This window comes from Erpetoichthys calabaricus, chromosome 13, assembly GCF_900747795.2.
Source record: "Erpetoichthys calabaricus chromosome 13, fErpCal1.3, whole genome shotgun sequence".
Classification (NCBI taxonomy): Eukaryota; Metazoa; Chordata; class Cladistia; order Polypteriformes; family Polypteridae; genus Erpetoichthys; species Erpetoichthys calabaricus.
Genome location: NC_041406.2, coordinates 27,292,082 through 27,311,785, shown reverse-complemented (window position 1 = coordinate 27,311,785; position 19,704 = coordinate 27,292,082). Strand labels below are relative to the sequence as shown.

Here is a 19,704-nt window from a genome sequence, read left to right as displayed (position 1 = left end):
CAGACAATGGAAGTGACATCAGAGGTGACATGACTTTCAGTCTTCCGTTCTGTAGACAGAGGAAGAAAGAAGACATTAGCAGATGGCAACAACACCTGGTTCGATGCATAACTACCATCACTAGAGCCCTTAAGCTGTCTCCCATGCGCATGACACAGTAAAATCAAAAAGTGAGTAAAAATGTTCTCTCTGAAACATAAAAAAGTTGAGAATGTGATACATTACACTACTAATACAGCTGGTTTAAGAAACAGCACACTTTGTCCGGATTGTGTACAAGATTCACCTGTTAGCTAGCATCTGCTACATAAAACAGAAATCAGAATGTCTGCATCCTGCCAACTAGAAACAATGTATATTTAACAGGAATGTCTTCTCTTATGAGATTGTCCTAATCAATCCTAATCATTATCTTAATCCAAAAAAAATGATTTTTGTTTATCGCCATGCTGAAAATAAAGAAGAGAGTCAGCAGCACACATTTTAGCTGTATAACCTTGATGTGGTGTGTTGTTTTAATATTATCAATTGAATGAAAGCTTAATGACATTTAGAGTGACATACAGTATTTTAATGTACTTTCATTTTGTTTGTTTTCCAGGTCTCTGGCTTATGCAGAAGTTGAAGAAGTCTGGGTCTCTTTTACAGTTAACTTTTAGAGACAATACTGATCCTCGTAAAACCTTCCTGTATTTGCTTAGCCAGAAGCCAGGTAACTGTTAATTTAATTGCCTACCTCAGAATTGCTTAGGAGCAATTATGTCAAGCTATGTCAAATTGTTGTTTCAAATCTTCTTTTTGTAACACACTGGTAGATGATGGTATAGTCAGTTATACTTTAAATTTGATAGTGAGTGATTGGTTAACTCTTGGGTCTCACTGCTTGAAGCATGTCCTTTGCATTTGAAATTTTAGACTGGGACATTTGTATCCCTAGATGAGGCATCTCATTGGAGACAAGTAAGAAAAAGTATTCACAGCGTAACATTTAGGTGGATTTAGAGACTTGGTTACCTGGTTTAAAATGAGTTATCAGAGTTTGTTATCACTTTTTTCTTTAGTATATATTTTTGTAACACTGAGTATATTCAAAAGTAACAGTGATAATGAAATATAATTACATGCATTAGAAATGTACATGGCGGCACGGTGGTGCAGTGGGTAGCGCTGCTGCCTCGCAGTTAGGAGACCCGGGTTTGTTTCCCGGGTCCTCCCTGCGTGGAGTTTGCATGTTCTCCCCGTGTCTGCGTGGGTTTCCTCCAGGTACTGTGGTTTCCTCCCACAGTCCAAAGACATGCAGGTTAGGTGCATTGGCGATTCTAAATTCTCCCTAATGTGTGCTTGGTGTGTGGGTGTGTTTGTGTGTGTCCTGCGGTGGACTGGCGCCCTACAGTGGCTTGTTTCCTGCCTTGCACCCTGTGTTGGCTGGGATTGGCTCCAGCAGACCCCTGTGACCCTGTAGTTAAAGATATAGCAGGTTGGATAATGAATAGATGGAGAAGTGTAGATAAAATATATTTTTAATATCATTTTACAATATTATGTAGCTGGAATTACTTTCATAGACAGGAGATTCCAACTGAAGTAATGAAAAGATTCATTGTTAGTTGTTGTGGGAGGTGGAGGGTCTGTGATTAACTGTAGTTCACATTTCTTAAACATAGTATTTTTCAAAGAACTACCCGATGGAGATTTAAAGTCTGTACTGAAGTCTCAAGGTAAAATTTTTGACTGTACTTGAACATGATAGATAGTGGTTCTTTGAGGTGCTTTTCTGATAAATTACAGTGTCGAAGAACTATTAAATCACTATAATCTTTAGATAATACAGTTTTTGTTGTAACAGTTTAGTCACTCTAGCATAAAGTGTCACTGTGCCATCTTTTATGTATTTCTACGTAAGTTAAGTTGCTTTTATTGTTTACTTTTATGGACATGAACATTATGTCACTTACCCACTTCAGTTCCAAGGAACAGGAGAGCTGTGTTGGTGTGACTAAAGTTTACGGTAGACGCTGCATAGATAAGTATGGCATGGGGCAGAAGCAGAAGCTACTTTTCACATATAACAAGACCTACCCCAGCATTCTGGTAGAGTAAGGAACTTGCCTGGTACAGTGATGAATAAGTAAACAATATCATTACTACCATACTGAAAACAGAAACAATATCATTATTTGTGAATTGAATAAATAAATACACACCCACCTGCATCTAACTCTGCCCCATTCCATGTCATGCAGCGAGGCGTACTTGCTTCAGGTTGCATGATTGGAGATGTTTGACTGTTTTGCTGTCAGGAGCAGCTGTGAAATAAGTTCAAGAACAAACATTACAAATATACAGTTACTGCTGTCAAGGTAAACTAATACATAGTTGACGTCATACAGAGCGTTTCTGTGTTTAATGATAAGTTTGCAAATTCACCTATGCTTTTCAATGGGAGATTATGAAAAATGCCTAGATCATTCTGTATTCTTGATAGCTCAATGAAATTTGAACAATTTCCTTGAAGAATGAGTGTGCCAAATTTCAACAAAATCAGTTCACAGAGGCAAGTTGTTTCATGTGGTCAAACTAACATGCATGGCTATTGCAGTAGGTACTTTTCAAATTGTATGTGAATGCACCTAAAAATGGCACAGATACTTTAACATCTACACAAAATATGACAACTTGGCTGATCTTCTTAACTGGATGTCTTGGTAAGGCCTTAATGGCAACAAGCTGAGGAGAGCAGACCAAACCATTATTTCCCTAGCTACAGTGTTGATGTCTTTCTGAGATTCTTACATACATTTCCAGACCAGATCAGAGGTAATATGCTCCCATGGTTCTCTTCTCCAGTATGGTGTGGTGAATAATCCCAGAAAGCTTTGTTAATAAATCTGCAACTATCTTTTATTTGTTAATTTGTGAAAAATAGAGTTTATTAAAGATTTAAGTACTAGGGTGTTGTACTGTGTTAGCCATTATGAATGAAGTGAGAAGTCAAACAAAATGACACCTTTTATTGGCTAACTAAAAAGATTACAATATGCAAGCTTTCGAGGCAACTCAGGCCCCTTCTTCAGGGGACATTTTGAAAGATTTAAAAATGCTTTCATTGGAATTTGCTGTTACAGCTGTAAAAAAGACAAAAAAGGGAGAAAAGGTTTTGGGGTTCCACTTCGTGTATTCGAATTCCTACAAAGAAAAAAAAAATATTGAATCACAATAGAGCCAAGTAGTCACTTCAGATTATGTCCGAAGCGGGACTGAGGAGTGAGTGAAAGTGGCTGTTTTTATAGCTGCTGAAGAGGAAAGGATGTGTCCAAGGGGCCCGAACCAGAAATTAGGTCACTAGTAGTGAAAAAGGAGTAAGGCATACCTCTATTCAGAGCATCTGTAGGGGAGAGAGAAAAGGGGTTAGTGTATCCCATTAACTCCCTGGTTTGGCATATCATGTTCAAAGAAGCTGCCCCATGCAACATGCTACATGTAGAATTTGAGCGGTTTGTTCACCTTATTTTCCTCTACTCCTCAAGGTCAACATTCAGAGTGCTCCTTCACCAGGGGCCTCATGTATAAACGGTGCGTACGCACAGAAATGTTGCGTAAGAACGTTTCCACGTTCAAATCGCGATGTATAAAACCTAAACTTGGCGTAAAGCCACGCACATTTCCACGGTAGCTCATACCCTGTCGTATGCAAGTTCTCTGCTTGGTTTTGCAGACTGGCGGCACCCAGCGTCAAAGCAGTGCTACTGTTCCTGTGTGGTTTCCCTTTCTTTTTTAGATCCACATCCCTGACGCGGATTTATAAATACACTGAAATTAACCGCATATTGTTTATAAGTTTAATGCATCTGATTGTAATTAACCTGTAACAATATAATGGTCCACAGAATGGTCAAACTATTCTAAATACCATAACTGCTTTAGCGTTGTTACTCTCACTGCACTCACTGCACCTTCTTTTTCTTTCAACTGCTCCAATTAGGAGTTGCCACAGCGGATCATCTTTTTCCATATTACTCTCACTGCACTGCTCAGAGTATTTATATCACTGTATCTGAGTGTGAATCACAGATCTACAGCGATTGAAAAGAGAATTATCGGTATACAGCATCAAGCACTCGCTGCCTCAGCCATTCGCTATTTGAACTGCTCTCATCCGACCAACGCTTCAGAGCCTTTCCTGTTCGGACCTCGCGGTTCACAAACAGTTTCATCCCAAGAACCATACACACACTCAATCAGTCCATCGAGTGCTCTTTGTAGAACTGTTTGTATTTGCAAGTTACTGTGAGGTAATAGTTCTTATGATATAGTTATAATATTGCACTTTATAAAGCGTGTATTTACATATGATGATGATATCATTTTTAAGATGAAATGCAGCAAAATATGTTTATTATATTATACAGATAAAACTTTAACTACACGGTGCCGCAGTGCTAGCGAGCTTGAGCTTCGTTCACGGTTTGTTCCTGCCTCGCGCTGTATTCATGCTGTGGCTGGCGCGACACTGGAAGGATAGATGGATAGAATAATTGAACATTATGAAGATATTTCGATGTTCCTTAAAAGTTTTGAAGAATCAGCGTTCTAAGCTTACAGATGACTTAACGTCTATTACAGAGCTGACTGTGTTGCAATTGGGTATTTGGAGAAAGAAAAGTAAGGACAGGAATTGGAGGTTAGTACGTTTGAAAAAGACAGTACTTCTGTAATAAAGCATTCCATCGAAGGTCGCACATGGCGCAGCAAGCATCTTGCGTAAGACATGAACAATCACTGCGCCACCGTGTTCCCATGTTTAACAACATGCTTTAACTCATATCATCATGAAAATGATATCACGTATACATCTCAGTATTTTAATTATTCAGAGAGCTGTAATATTATGAATGTAATGGATTCTGTGTCCTGTCGGAGGAAGAGCACCTAGTGATTCAGGCACATAGAGCACATATAAGATCAAATACACAACAAAGCATTTAACGTGCTACTTTAGTTACGATAGGATTTGAGAAACTAGTAAGTAAAACGATTTTAAGATGAAGTTTATGATGTTCTACTTTAATGACAAAATAAACTACGTGATTAAAGTGGAAATTTTGAGATTAAAGTTGACATTTCGTGCTTTTTTCACACTGTGCCTTTTTCTTTTCTCTGTACCCTAATAAGCTTTCATATGACACTTAGACGGTGGGCTACGAGTCACCTTTTCACGCCGACTTTGATATGTGACAATTTCTTTTTTATTTCGGGCACTGTGCGACTTTGTGAACTTGAGCTTTCAAGTTTCTCCATCACGCTTTTGTTGCTTATATAACTGTTTAAACCAACAATTAGTACGTTTTTCTTTGCCTCCATTTGGTATTCGTTGAAATTCTTCTATTTTTCCTCGTACTTTTGCCATTGCCTTTTCACAGAACGCTGAGCTTAAGGGCTATTTATATTGCTTTGCATATTCAAAGAGGCGTAATTCTGGGAGGAGTTGGGGCGGGACAGCAGGTGCGTGCATGAGCATTACTTTTCACGCCGATCGGGATTTATGTAGCGGAAGAACGTGGAAGTTTGCGTATGCACAGATTCCTGCATCTGCATTTTTCTGTGTGTAAGCACATTTCGGCTTTTGTGCTTGTGTCATGTTATAGTGCGAATTCTACGCACGGCGTTATGCATGAGGCCCCTGGTGTCTAGCAGAATTCTGTATTTCTCACATAACTAATCCTAATGCTGCTTGCAATAAATAGCTTTAAAGGCTGACTAAAGATGACCGATTCATTGTTCATGGCATATACTGAATACAATGGGGCTTTGTATAACTAAACTCAGCAGCGTGTTATATAAGACTTATAGTTGAAGGGGGTGTCAGATTTAAGATCTGTAGTTTCTGGATTTCATCGCCTTGAGGATGTCCGATTACATGACTAAAAATATCCCTTTTTAGCACACTTTTACAGTTCCAAAGTATCAAAGGCTTGCCACATTCTGATACCATTAATGTGCTGCTGTATGAAGTTTTAACAGGTAGGGCATTTTCAGCCGCACGTTTGGCCTTTTCATTTTCAGATGCGCCTTTCTTCTGTTTGTGTGGTCCAAAACACTCATGTTCCCATTTTCCTCAAGACTGTGTTGTAAGCTTTGTAGTTCTAGGTGAGTGCTCACTAGGTGTCAAGCTAGCACACATGAGTCCACCCCTATAACGTAGGATAAAATCAAATAACAAATTTGTGATTTTGTCAGGGTGGGTCATTAAATGTTATCACTGAGGTTGTCAAATGACATGTCTGGAAGTCACTGGAGCATGCCATGTCTTGCCTTTTAACCAACAATTTCCCATCAATATGCATGTTTTTCTGCATTACTCACAGTAGCTAGCTTTTCTGAAACAAAGAAATAACTGAACTGTATGCAATAATACATTTTAAACATGAATCTCCTGTTTATGTTGTTTTTTTTTTCAGGATTGCAATATTTTAAGAATGTTGTTCTAGTGGCATCTCCTCAGGATCGCTACGTTCCTTTTCACTCGGCTCGAATAGAGATGTGTAGAACTGCACTGAAAGATAGAAGTACAGGTATATGATTTGAATTACTTACATAACAAATGGTAAAAAATGACTGAGCTATTATTACCAACAATATCATAATTTAAAAAGAGTTTTAATTTACATTGACATTTATTTTAAAATATTTAAATGACAGTGTGTCATGTGAATTGTTATTTATATGTCATTATTCATTACCATGTCTAAGTTTTAATGCAGGCTTGAAAGCTGAAACAAAGTTTCATGCTCTTGTCATGTTTTCATTGAGTTTCTCTTCTGACATTCAAGGATTTGTTGTCATCTGAATTACTTGTTACGAATGTCTACTTTGTGTCATTTTATGTGTATGGAACTTGCAATTGACGTTGCGGTAAGAGTACAGTCATGACTTGTGCACTGTGCAGCTGTGAAAAGCTAATACTGTTCTAACACCTTGAGAAAGCACTTTCCGTTATCTCAGATCCACAACATGCTTTAAACCATTTGCACTCCCGGCAATCAAGCAAGTTATATCATATCATTCAATGAATTACCAACACTCTCAGAAACAGCATTTACTCCTTGCCATTTAACTGTTAACTCCTGTACAATCCTCTGCTTGACTTGTGACCAACACTCTTTACATACGAACCTGTACTTCTAATCATTATGTATGATCAATTTAATGTTACTGGCCAGTTACGCTTTCAAATTTTTTCTTGTTCTCTCTGATAACTGTTTTTATATCTGTTATTTATTTTTAGGGTGGCACAGTGGCGCAGTAGTAGCGCTGCTGCCTCGCAGTAAGGAGACCTGGGTTCGCTTCCTGGCTCCTCCCTGCGTGGAGTTTGCATGTTCTCCCCGTGTCTGCGTGGGTTTCCTCCCGGTGTTCCGGTTTCCACCCACAGTCCAAAAACATGCAGGTTAGGTGCATTGGTGATCCTAAATTGTCCCTAGTGTATGATTGGTGTGTGTGTGTCCTGTGGTGGGCTGGTGCCCTGCCCTGGGATTTCTTCCTGCCTTGCACCCTGTGTTGGCTGGGATTGGCTCCAGCAGACCCCCATGACCCTGTGTTAGGATATAGCGGGTCAGATAATGGATGGATGGATGTTTATTTTTAATTTCGTATGATTGCCATTGTTTTGTTTAGGTATATGTGTAACTATAATATTTACTGTATTGTCGCTACCTTTTACTGTACCAGCAGGACAAGCAACAAATACTTTACTATGCTCTACTATATATGTACTATAGATACTGTTAACAGTAAGTCTGGGACATGGACAAGATGCAATTCGTAATTTTCTTCAGAATTAAAGACATTCCTTTTTTAACAAAAAAACGTACAAGGGGGGACCCAAAAATTCCCAAAATCGGTAAATATCAAGGGAGTAGAGTGTAGTGATCAAATATGCTGCTAGGTATTGCATGCCTATAAGTCTGGTTAACCAGTCTACCAAGAGTCAGCTGAGTTGCTTGAGTGTTTAATGTATGTCTACAGTCCTGCGTGTGACTCTGGTGATTTTTTTCTCCAAACCATAAAAATTCGGACGCGAGTATCGGTAGTCTTTGGGCCCTAGAAACCAAGTTACCCAATAACATTTCAGTAATTATGTACCACTCTGATGCTGAACTTTATGATCATATAGGTCATTGTGATAGCAATTGACGAGAAGAATTCATAATTAATTGTAGAATTATTGTATTTGAGGGTTGCTAGTGTACCTCTAATTAGTATATCATTATCTCATAACTGGTTTAGGTTTCGACTTTGGTATTTTTCCGTCCAGCCGTTTTAGCTCCAGACCATCCTCAAGAAACTATGACACACAGACACACACTCACCCATCATTGATATATCAGTGTTTCAGTATCAGGGAACCCTAAAACGTAGAGATCCATCGAAAACCGGAGATCTGAATCCTTTATGAATCTAAAGCTTTCGCTCTTCCCCCATAGACGATAGGTTATGGTGGGGGAGGGCGCAAAGAAAAAAGCATGTCAGGTCATATTGAACATCAAGACAATGATAATCATGTTTTTTGACATTGATGGACACGTTCATAAAAATATTGTTCCCAGTGGACAGACTGTCAATAAGCAACACTTCATTGAACTATTGAAGCATCTCCTACAACATACAGTAGATTCTTAAAGTATGGCTTGCAACCTATTTTGGGTCACATGTTGATTGAATTTGGGTTACTCAAGAGTTGTGACGCACAATAGTACTAAATGGGTAAGGGTTGCATAAGGTTTGGGGAGTGTCTTGTGATTGGAAATTCTCCAAGGGGGGCAGTGGAGTGGGGGATGGCTTTTGGCAATGATTCTCCATGGAGGACAACCATCCCCAGGGACTGTTAGTCAAAGACCACAAACAATGTGGTTGCTGGGTTCACCAATGGGTTCACCAGATCTCACAAGTGATTCACATCTGACACCAGTATAAAACATGGTGAGGCATTGTTCTCAAATATGTCCAAATATTTGGTTTTATAAACAAATCTTTGTCTGTGTGTGTGTGTGCGTGTGTGTGTGTTTTTTTATTTAGGCAACTCAGTTTTTAGGAATAGTTTTGACCTTTAGCCATTTTGATTTTGTTTATCTGGAAACCCCTGCTAATTTTTGACTATTCTTCTGTCTTTAGCCCTCCTTCTTCATCTTCTGGTCCATCCAGAACAGTGCCTGTTTCTGTTTAGGTATAAGACACCAAATTACCAAGTAGCATGGTGTACAGCCGTGGCCAAACGTTTTGAGAATGACACAAGTATTGGTTTTCGCAAAGTTTGTTGCTTCAGTGTTTTTAGATCTTTTTGTCAGATGTTTCTGTGGTATACTGAAGTACAATTACAAGCATTTCATAAGTTTCAAAGGCTTTTGTTGACAGTTACATTAAGTTTATACAAAGAGTCAACATTTGCAGTGTTGGCACTTCTTTTTCAAGACCTCTGCCATTCACCCTGACATGCTGTCAATCAACTTATGGGCCAAATCCTGACTGAGGGTAGCCCATTCTTGTATAATGAATGTTTGTAGTTTGTCAGAATTTCTGGGGTTTTTGTTTGTCCACCCACCTCTTGAGGATTGACCACAAGTTCTCAATGGGATTAAGGTCTGGGGAGTTTCCTGGCCATGGACCCAAAATTTCGATGTTTTGTTCCCCGAGCCACTTAGTTATCACTTTTGCCTTATGACACGGTGCTCCATCATGCTGGAAAAGGCATTGTTCATCACCAAGGGAGAAGTTGCTCTTGGGGGATGTTTTGGTCCCATTCTTTATTCAAGGCTGTGTTCTTAGGCAAAATTGTGAGTGAGCCCACTCCCTAGGCTGAGAAGCAGCCCCACACATGAATGGTCTCAGGATGCTTTACTGTTGGCATGACACAGGACTGACGGTAGCACTCATCTTTTCTTCTCCAGGCAATCTTTTTTCCGGATTCCCCAAACAATTGGACAGGGGATTCATCAGAGAAAATGACTTTACTCCAGCAGTCCTCAGCAGTCCAATCTCTGTACCTTTTGCAGAATTTTAATCTGTCCCTATTTTTTTTTTCTTGAAGAGAAATGTCTTCTTTGCTGCCCTTCTTGACACCAGGCCATCCTCCAAAACTCTTCGCCTCACTTGTGCGTGCAGATGCACTCTCACCTGCCTGTTGCCATTCCTGAGTAAGCTCTGCACTATTGGTGCCCCAATCTCGAACCATGAATCAACTTTAGGAGACGGTCCTGGCACTTGCTAGACTTTCTTGAGTACCCCAAAGCCTTCTTCACAGCAATTGAACCTGTCTATTCAAACTCAATCAGCATGATAGAGTGTCCTCGTCAGCACTCTCACCTGTGTTAATGAGAGGATCACTGAAATGATGTCAGCAGGTCCTTTTGTGGCAGGAGTGAAATGCAGTGGAAATGCGTTTTTTGGGATTAAGCTCATCATCATGGCAAAGAGGGACTTTGCAATTAATTGCAATTCATCTGATCACTCTTAATAACATTCTGGAGTATATTTAAGTTGCCATCATAAAAACTGAGGCAGTAAATTTTGTGAAAATTTATATTTCTGTCATTCTCAAAACTTTTGGGCACAACTGTAGAGTAGAGCTATGGAGACCTTCAAATCTCAGCTTGATGTTATTTTGGTGAATATTTTAGGTGAATAGGATGGACAGACTTTTTGGACTGAGCGATCTGTTCTCGTCACAGTTTCAATTTTCATAACCTAATATACTTGTTGGTAAAATATGCAGTTCTTTGTAAATGTCTTTGGTACTACTGTATGCATGAATGTCTTGTCCCTTTCAGACAGTATAATTCATTCAAGGCAAGCTGAATCACATTCAACAGAAGTGAAAAAATATTGCTGAAATAACATGATTTCAATCTTTATCATTAGGTCCTGTTTATGCAGAGATGATAAACAACCTGCTGCAACCCGTCATAGAGGCCAAGGAGTGCACTCTGATTCGCCAAAATGTGTTCCATGCCCTGCCAAATACTGCCAACACTTTGATTGGAAGAGCTGCCCACATTGCTGTTCTTGACTCAGAATTGTTCTTGGAGAAATTTTTTCTTGTCACGGGACTGAATTATTTTAAGTAGTCTCCTGATTTTAAATAAATAACAGATCATTTATTGTCCTATACTGTAAGATTCATTTTTTATTTAGCAAAAATAATACTCTAGTATTTTCATGAACAAATCATTAATACAAAAATCATACGTACAAAATGTTTAAAAAAATAAAGGCAACCAAAAAATACACTCTTACCTCCATCCCATAATGAGTTTCACGTTATTTTGTAAATAATGTAAAAAATTCAACCTGTTTTAAATGTGTGTTGGGAAATCTGTATGAATATAATATTAGTTTTATTTCATAGTTTATATGAAATCACTTTGCTCTTAATTTCAAGAGCTACATTTTCTGTGTTAAACAGTTATCTTCCTGATAAACAATATTTTTAAAAGGTACACTTTATAAGGCCCAGGCCCTCTTGTACATTATTTTGTTCATTCAAGAGTTACTTTTCTAGTTCAGGTTTAAAGCATTTGATGTACATGTTAGTATCAGTAAAAAGAGGACATTTTGCCAAAAATGGACTTTAACTGTGTTTAACTATTGTCCTACAAAAGACAGAAGCATTTTACATTTTTTAGAATAATTTGTGGATTCTAATTTTACAACTTATAAAAATTAGTCTTATTTTGTTTCATTTTCATAAAATGTTCAGTAAAATGAGTTGTGCAGTTCCTTGTACCCAGGACAGTAAAATGACAGGAGTTCATTTCTTGTTAGTGCAGTGTCCTTCAATCAAAATTAGCTAACATTACATGCTACATTCGTAAAATACTTTGAATGGCTGTCAGATTTTGGTACAATCATAAAATGTCCCAAGCTTCTTCACTTTTTTTGTTTCTGTACTCTTGAGTACATTAAAGTTTAGAAAGTATGGTTAGGCAGCTCTAGCATGACCAGCAATTTTATTCTTTTACATATACCGATACTGCATGTGGGCCATTTCCAGTAAAATACTTGAAAATGTGTAACATATACAGTATAACATGGATAAAAATAAAGATTTGGTCCATTTGTGGGTCTATTCATTAATAAGTGAACAAACTTTATAATATTTTGGTATTAACTAAAGTTGTTTTTTTCCCTCAGGATCAGGATATGCAGTAACTGAATATACAGAACATAATCTCCTGAAATATGTGAAAATATGGCATAGTTTATTATAGAGCTAAATGCTTATTGTAGCAATTTTTCAATCTTTTAAAGAATATCTAGAGAGAAGCTCTTTATCAGTGTTTATCTGCAAGAAAAAATACACTTAAATGAAATAAAAAGAAAGTTTCCGACACAGCACTGTGTCTTTAGGATATTCATATTTTCAGGAAATAACCTTTACTTTTCATTTGCAGAATCAATATTTTAAAGTATTTTTAAAAATTAATGCACAAAGCATTTACATATTGTGTTAATCTGTTCTTACATTATTTTTATGTAATTTTGTAGTAAAATAATTTTAGTTGTGTTGGCCAAATTATGCTGGCTAAATTCATACCTATTTTCTAAAATTAGAGATTGTTCATAATAATTACAAAGCTTATGTAAGCATTATTATGCCTCAGTTCAACAGTACATTTTGTTATATTTTTGATTTTCAATTGTAAAGTTTCTGATTTTTTTTTCTTATTACAATTCTTTTTTTTTTAACAAAGAAATCCAACAGCAATAGAATTAAGGAACAGTAGCAGGAATCGGCATACTCAAAAAATGAAACTATATACATATCAGAACTACATATTTCAACTGTGATAAAATATCATTTCCTTTTAAAGAGTTTAGACTTTAATAAGGTAAATTGCAATAAAGATTTGAAAATAAACAGAAACAATGGAATCTTTGTAATGTACAATTCTCCAGTAAAGCAATAGTTCACATACAGCGATTACACTAGAAAAAGTGAAAAAAAAAATTTATATCAAGTCATTAAATCCTGCTTTTCTTATTGGAAGCTTTACTGACTTATCAAAAATTCATATTTAAGATTGTTTAGCTTGTTTTAAGAAATCTTATCAAGTAAATTTTGTTTAACCCATTGGCAGATTTTTTTTTTTTTTGCTAAAGAAAAGCAAAACAGCTCTCGGTTCAATTTATCTTTTTTAGTTTTTGTTTATGCATTTGTTGCAGTGTACAAGTATACTTCAAAGCTATTCTTTGACTTAAAACACATTATTACTATCAGTGATACTAGGGTGTTGTACCATGTTAGCCATTATAGATGTAGTGAGAAATTAAGCAAAATGACACCTTTTATTGGCTAACTAGAAAGATTACAATATGCAAGCTTTCGAGGCAACTCAGGCCCCTTCCAGACAACCTGACTACAGATCCACATTGCTTTGAAAAACTCATCAGAAACTTCAAAAGATTTTGTTGGACAGTTACCTTATCACAACAACAACAACAACATTTATTTATATAGCACGTTTTCATACCAATAATTAGCTCAAAGTGCTTTACATGATGAAGAAAGAGAAAAAAGTAAAAAATAAATAAGAATTAAAATTAGGGAACACTAATTAACATAGAATAAAAGTAAGGTCCGATAGCCAGGGAGGACAGAAAAAACAAAAACAAAAAAAAACTCTAGATGGCTGGAGAAAAAAATAAAATCTGCAGGGGATCCAATGCCATGAGACCACCCAGCCCCATCTAGGCATTCTGCCTAACATAAATTACCTCAATCTGTCATTGTATTTGGGGTTCTCATGGAAGAATTTGATGATGACGGTCATGTGAACTTCTGGCCTTTAATCCATCAATGTAGGGACATCACGGTGCTTTGATTAGGTAGTGGTGGCGCAAGACCTTGAGTATGCATTGTTCTCCTCTCTTGCTAAATGAATCTTAGCCTGGTGAGGTCTATTAATTTTTCAGATCTAAGATGTCTCACCTAAAAGTTTTCCAATGCTGTATCTGTGCTGGTGTCCATATAAACACAAGGAATTTCAGTTTCTGTATTACATCTGGCCTGAAGAAGGGGCCTGAGTTGCCTCGTAAGCTTACATATTGTAATCTTTCTAGTTAGCCAATAAAAGGTGTGATTTTGCTTAACTTTTCACTTCTATCAGTGAGAAACATGCGGTAACACTTTAGGTATGCAAAAATGCATTCAATTCTCAATTATTATTAGGTAACACTTTTTTGGGTCTTCATAGCACTTCCAAAGATTCAGTAAAGTGTTTCTTCATCTCTGTCACCAATTGACAAAACATCACTTTAGAGCGGTCTGAGGGGGCTTAACTGAGACAGGTTTCTCTTGGTATTATACGGTATATTTAGTATAAGACCTGTGAATCCTTCATATTAACAGGTGATGTTACCAAATTGTTACAAGTTTTCTGCACTTTTTTGTAACTATTAAGAATTTCAAAAACAAATTACATCGTGGCACAGTGGTAGCGCTGCTGCCTTGCAGTTAGGAGACCTAGGTTCGCTTCCTGGGTCCTCCCTGCTTGGAGTTTGCATGTTCTCCCTGTGTCTGCGTGGGTTTCCTCCAGGCACTCCAGTTTACTCCCACAGTCCAAAGACATGCAGGTTAGGTGGATTGGCGATTCTAAATTGGCCTTGGTGCTTGTGTGTCCTGCGGTGGGTTGGCACCCTGCCCAGGATTGGTTCCTGTGTTGGCTGGGATTGGCTCCAGCAGATCCCCATGACCCTGTGTTTGGATTCAGCGGGTTGGAAAATGGATGGATGGAAATTACATCACCTTAGTCACCTTCATTTGCGAAGCAATTTTCCCAGCATCGTACCAACTTTTTAATGCCAAATTACTACTCCTCCCGCCTTCACTGTTTTCAACGAAAATGTAAAAGTGCAGAAACTTTTTGAACGTCCCTCATAAGAGTTATGAGGACCAAAAGAAGCCTTTAGTTAAAGTCTTCTTACATATGAGTAAATAAGTAACGGATGCATTTTTACAGTTCCTAAAATAAAGTTTTACCCATAAAGGTTTAATGTTAAATGAAATAAATTTAAAGGAAAGCAGTAGCAGTAATTTAAACTAGGCAAGACGTATCTTCTATTCAGCAGTTTCATGTACCTTATTTTTAAATTATTTTTAGTATAATTTTTGTTAATTAATTCATAGATACTGCAACCTGTGAAATTGTTTTTTTTTTAATTTGCAAGGTCCATGATATAGGACTTGAAATGCTATGACTTGATATGAGCACATATTGGCCTATCGGAGTTTCATTTAATGATATTTAACTTTTAATTTTAACTGCTGCCCAGTCTTTTGAATATTTTGCAAAGTAACTAACCTGCTTCTCTCCAGTCCGAACATCCTGCGTTGTTATGGCAGTTCCATTACTTGAAGCCTCCAGTATTTGTGTTTTTTAAATCTAAGAAAAACTATTTATTGGCCACATGTTCTGGATCCTTGCCATCACTTATATAAACAGGTATCTTAAATTCCTCTCTTTAAATCACAACTCTGCTTATGCCAGGAAATAAAGTAAGAAATTATTTAAATGAAGTAAGATTTATAAGTTGCCACCACATAAAATGCATGCTTTTCATACATCAAAACTAACAACACAATTTGTTTTATTCAGAGCACGAACAGAATGAAAGCTAAGTTGCAGGTTTAAGTTTCTTCCTTTTCCATTTTTCAAACAGTATTTTAGATTGTGCTTTTGAATTGATTGGCCATCTAAGCAATATAAAAGAAAATAATATTTATTCATTCATTTCCTGAATAGGGAAATCATTGAATAATGAAGAGCAAATGTATCACATTTTGGTGGCTTTCAGTCTTAATAAACGTTTTATTGTGTGAATTTTTTAATTTCTTTTCTATATATCCCTCGTTGGTGCAGAGCCCTAGCTTCATTTCTTGGACTTGCCCTTACCGAGTTTGTATGTTCTTCCTGTGTTTATGAAGTTTCTCTTTAGCTGTTTCCCGTTGCATGTTAACTCTGAGTTTGCTTTGTATGAATTTGTGTGTGCGTCAGCACCCTGAGATGAACGGGCTTCTCATTTATTGTCAGACTGTCTGCTTCGTGCTGCTGATATGAGCCCCATCTCATCGTGACACTTTAATGGAGAAAGTGAGTTCTGAAATCTGAAGGACCTTTCTAAAATATTTAAATAGCATAAAAATAATTAAGGCTATTAGAATGTCATGACTTAATTAATGAATTAATTATTGTACTAAATAATGTAGCTCTACTGTATCTTCATAGGGTTTCTCTGTAAAGTAATATGATATAATGCTGCATGTGCAACTCCACACCAACTTGAGTAATACTGACAGCAATTCAAGTTATTTACTAAGGCTTGTATATTGTTTGGAAAGTTTACATTTGTTTGCTAATTTGTAGACTTGAATGTAATCAATTAACATAGGCATCCTTTACAAGTAAAACTGAAACTTGAGTTAATCAGGGAGGATATTCGCCTTAAGGAATCCACACAAGTCACTCCAGAAAATCCTTTCTTCCCAGTGCCATACATCTTTTTCATAAGGAATGTCGGAGATAAGAAGAATTTCCAGAGGTGTATTTCATACAGTTTGTGTCATGCCCATGGCCATTTTAGGCAAAACCATACTATCAAACTAGTAGATGTAGCTAGCAAATAATCTGTTTTCAAATAATGTAAATATTTTAGATTTAACCTGTCTTGTCTCTGTTTCTGTCCGTTATTGGATACAACCGAGAAAGCAAATGTCATGCTTTCTTGTGTACACATGACTAAATAAAAACCTTAAAACCATGAACATTTTGTTACATAAATGAATGAGATTAAATAGATTTTACATCATGCTTTTGAAACAGTTTATACTGGGATAGCATTACAAATATTTCATCCATACATATTGTTATACTGCTTTTCCATTGTTTTATATTACATTCCAGACAAGCCATTTATTGTACGCTTACACCAATTTTAATATAATGAAACTACTATTCTCCTGAAGTGTCAGCCCATTTTTAGTGGACTTCATTTGTAAATGTGCTGTATTTTAAGCTTAACTACATTAACATCGAGTAGAAAAATTAATGTATCCTATGGTTATTCTTATTAATACAAGAATTATTCAGGTTAATGTATGTTATATAAAATCTCCTAAAAATTATCATTCCGTGCCCCTTTTTTAGGTCTTCTGCAGTAAGTAGTTTGTTTATGTGAACTTTAACAAGTGTTCAGTTCACAGTTTATTACTGGGATCAGTTTAAATAATATCCATTTCACATCCTCAGTACTCTGTGTTTATTATTGTACGGTAAACACCTTTGTAATGCGCTTTGTGATAGTACAAACTATGAAAGGTGCTATATAAAATCAGTATTCATTAAGTGTCAGAACAACTTTTTGATATGAATAACCTCGCCAAACTGAAACATCTGCCTCCTTTAGCTCAACAAATGAATGCTGCAGTCTGCTGTCCCCTGTTTCTTGAATCCATTAAACGACAGTGATGTAGTGTGTGCAATTAAGTAGAGTTAATGTCAACAAAAATCTTTATCAAAGTGAGCCGTTTTTGAATTTTTAAAGCTCTGACTTGTCTAAACTGTTGTGTCTTTGACTCTGGTACTAATTTGATCAGTATTGTATTTGTTCTTTTTCTAACAGCCATGGTACAAAACTGTATCTCCATTTGCAGTCTATTTATCATTAGAAAAACGGCAGACAAAATAACAGATTATTTTTAAAGGTTTGTAAATATATTGATTGTATAAAGTGAATTAAAGGTTCATGAATATTTCTATTATTAAATTATATTAAATTTTGGTGGAAAATATTTAAAAATTGCATTTGACTGTGTAAGGAAGATTTAGTTGCACTTTAAAATGAAAGTCACACACACACATTTTATATATATATATATATATTATATATATAATATATATATATATATTATATATATAATATATATATATATATATTATATATATATAATATATATATATATATATATTATATATATAAGTTGATCATTTACTGCTTTACTTTAAATGTGAACAACCTAAACTCATCCTTCTGAAAGTTCAAGAGTTGTCTGCCTTTCATTTTAATTATGATACCTAAGATGTGTCCACTTTTATTGAAATAGCTTAAATTATATTTTTATAATCATTTGTGTGTAAAATAGTCAGTATATTAAGGTATATTTTTTCATATGGGCCTTTGTCATTCTATTGTTTGGATTTAATTTAAATGTACATTCAGTAAGACTGTCCTCCACTGTGAGACTGCTACGTTTATTTTGTTTCTGGTTTGTTTTTGGCCTCTTTATGTGAAGTTAAAAACTCATCAGTACAACTATAATTCTACTATTTTTGTATGTTTGCGCAGATGTTCCTCAATGTGGCTTTGTCCCGTGTAAAAAGAGAACTATATCTATACATATATAAGCAAATAGATATCCACATGATATTAAAATATACATTTCCTTTTCTGTCTTTTTGTGTGTTTTTTTGGGCATTAATGTCTACCATATTCAAGTTAAATAAAGGTTGTGTTATTTTTCCTTCTTTTAACTCACTGTACAAGAGTGATTTGTGTTGTTAAATAAACAGCACTGTGCATAAATAATATGAAGGAATATTTCAGACCAAATCAAATTGATAAGTAAAATTACTATGAAATGTGACAATAGTAAATAATAACAACATAAACTGTTAATTATAAAAAATTAAACGTGTCATAAAATATATTTTTTCTGCTTATTTCTTTATATATTTATTTCATTATTTCTTCTTTGATTTATTTCAGGGACACTGCATGCAACATGAAATGAGCCCTGAAATATAAACTGTCACTTTGGCTCGTCAAAGCTGAGAGGGCGGACTCTAGTGAGTACCGTTTTTTGATTGGTGAATCATCTGCGGAGTGGACATATTTGCTTTGCTTTACTTGGGTATTCTGTGGCTCATGCACATCCTCAAAAGCCAGAATGACTGTACAAAGCGGCTACTTTAATTGCAGAAGTTCCAAATTTATTATTTAAGAGTTTGTATGTCTGATGTATATGTGTTAGTGGAAGGTTTCTGTCCATTCTACTGATGATTTACCAATGAGTAAAAGTGACAGTTTGATTTCAGGACTTATATCATGTTAAATGCAGAGTCACTGAAATAAATAAATGAAGTAATTAAATAGAAGAGGGAAATAAACAAAAATATACATCTTTTGAAACATGAACTCATTTACTCTCACATTTCAAGGTGATATTATTTGTTTATTGTGACATTTCACAGTTTATTTAATTTTGTCCAAAATGTTCCTTGACAATTATCTTTTAAATAACAAACAATTGTTAACCTCTCAAAGACTGGTAATTACTCCTGAATTCTCACAATTTAAATTATTTCATGTTTGATTAATGTGTTATTTAAAAATGACCACTGTTGTATTCTCTTTAAGGGAATGCGTGTGATCTTCAACAAGCGATTAGGTACATGCTTTTCAGACTCTAAATGTATAATTAGACACCTGCTCACAAGTCATGCTGTGGTTTGCCTCCAGCTACTCAATAGAAGACACTAACCAAAAGAAAGCAGCTTCATTAAACAGCCTTGCGGTAGGCAGTTAAAGGAAAATTTTCTAATCGGTACGTTAATACTGTTAAATTCATTGACTTGACAAAACAAAATTGGGAACATG

The 19,704-nt window shown here is 35.9% G+C and overlaps 1 protein-coding gene across 1 annotated transcript in view; it reads left to right on the top strand.

Moving 5' to 3' along the window:
- fam135b (family with sequence similarity 135 member B) overlaps positions 1 to 11,148 on the top strand; it is a 242,546-nt gene extending 231,398 nt beyond the window's left edge. Inside the window, exons 18-20 of the mRNA XM_028818042.2 lie at positions 602 to 712; positions 6,459 to 6,572; positions 10,912 to 11,148. Coding sequence (XP_028673875.1) covers positions 602 to 712; positions 6,459 to 6,572; positions 10,912 to 11,117 — 431 coding nt within the window. The 3' untranslated portion in view covers positions 11,118 to 11,148. The remainder of the gene's footprint in view (positions 1 to 601; positions 713 to 6,458; positions 6,573 to 10,911) is intronic.
- The last annotated feature ends 8,556 nt before the right edge of the window (positions 11,149 to 19,704 follow it).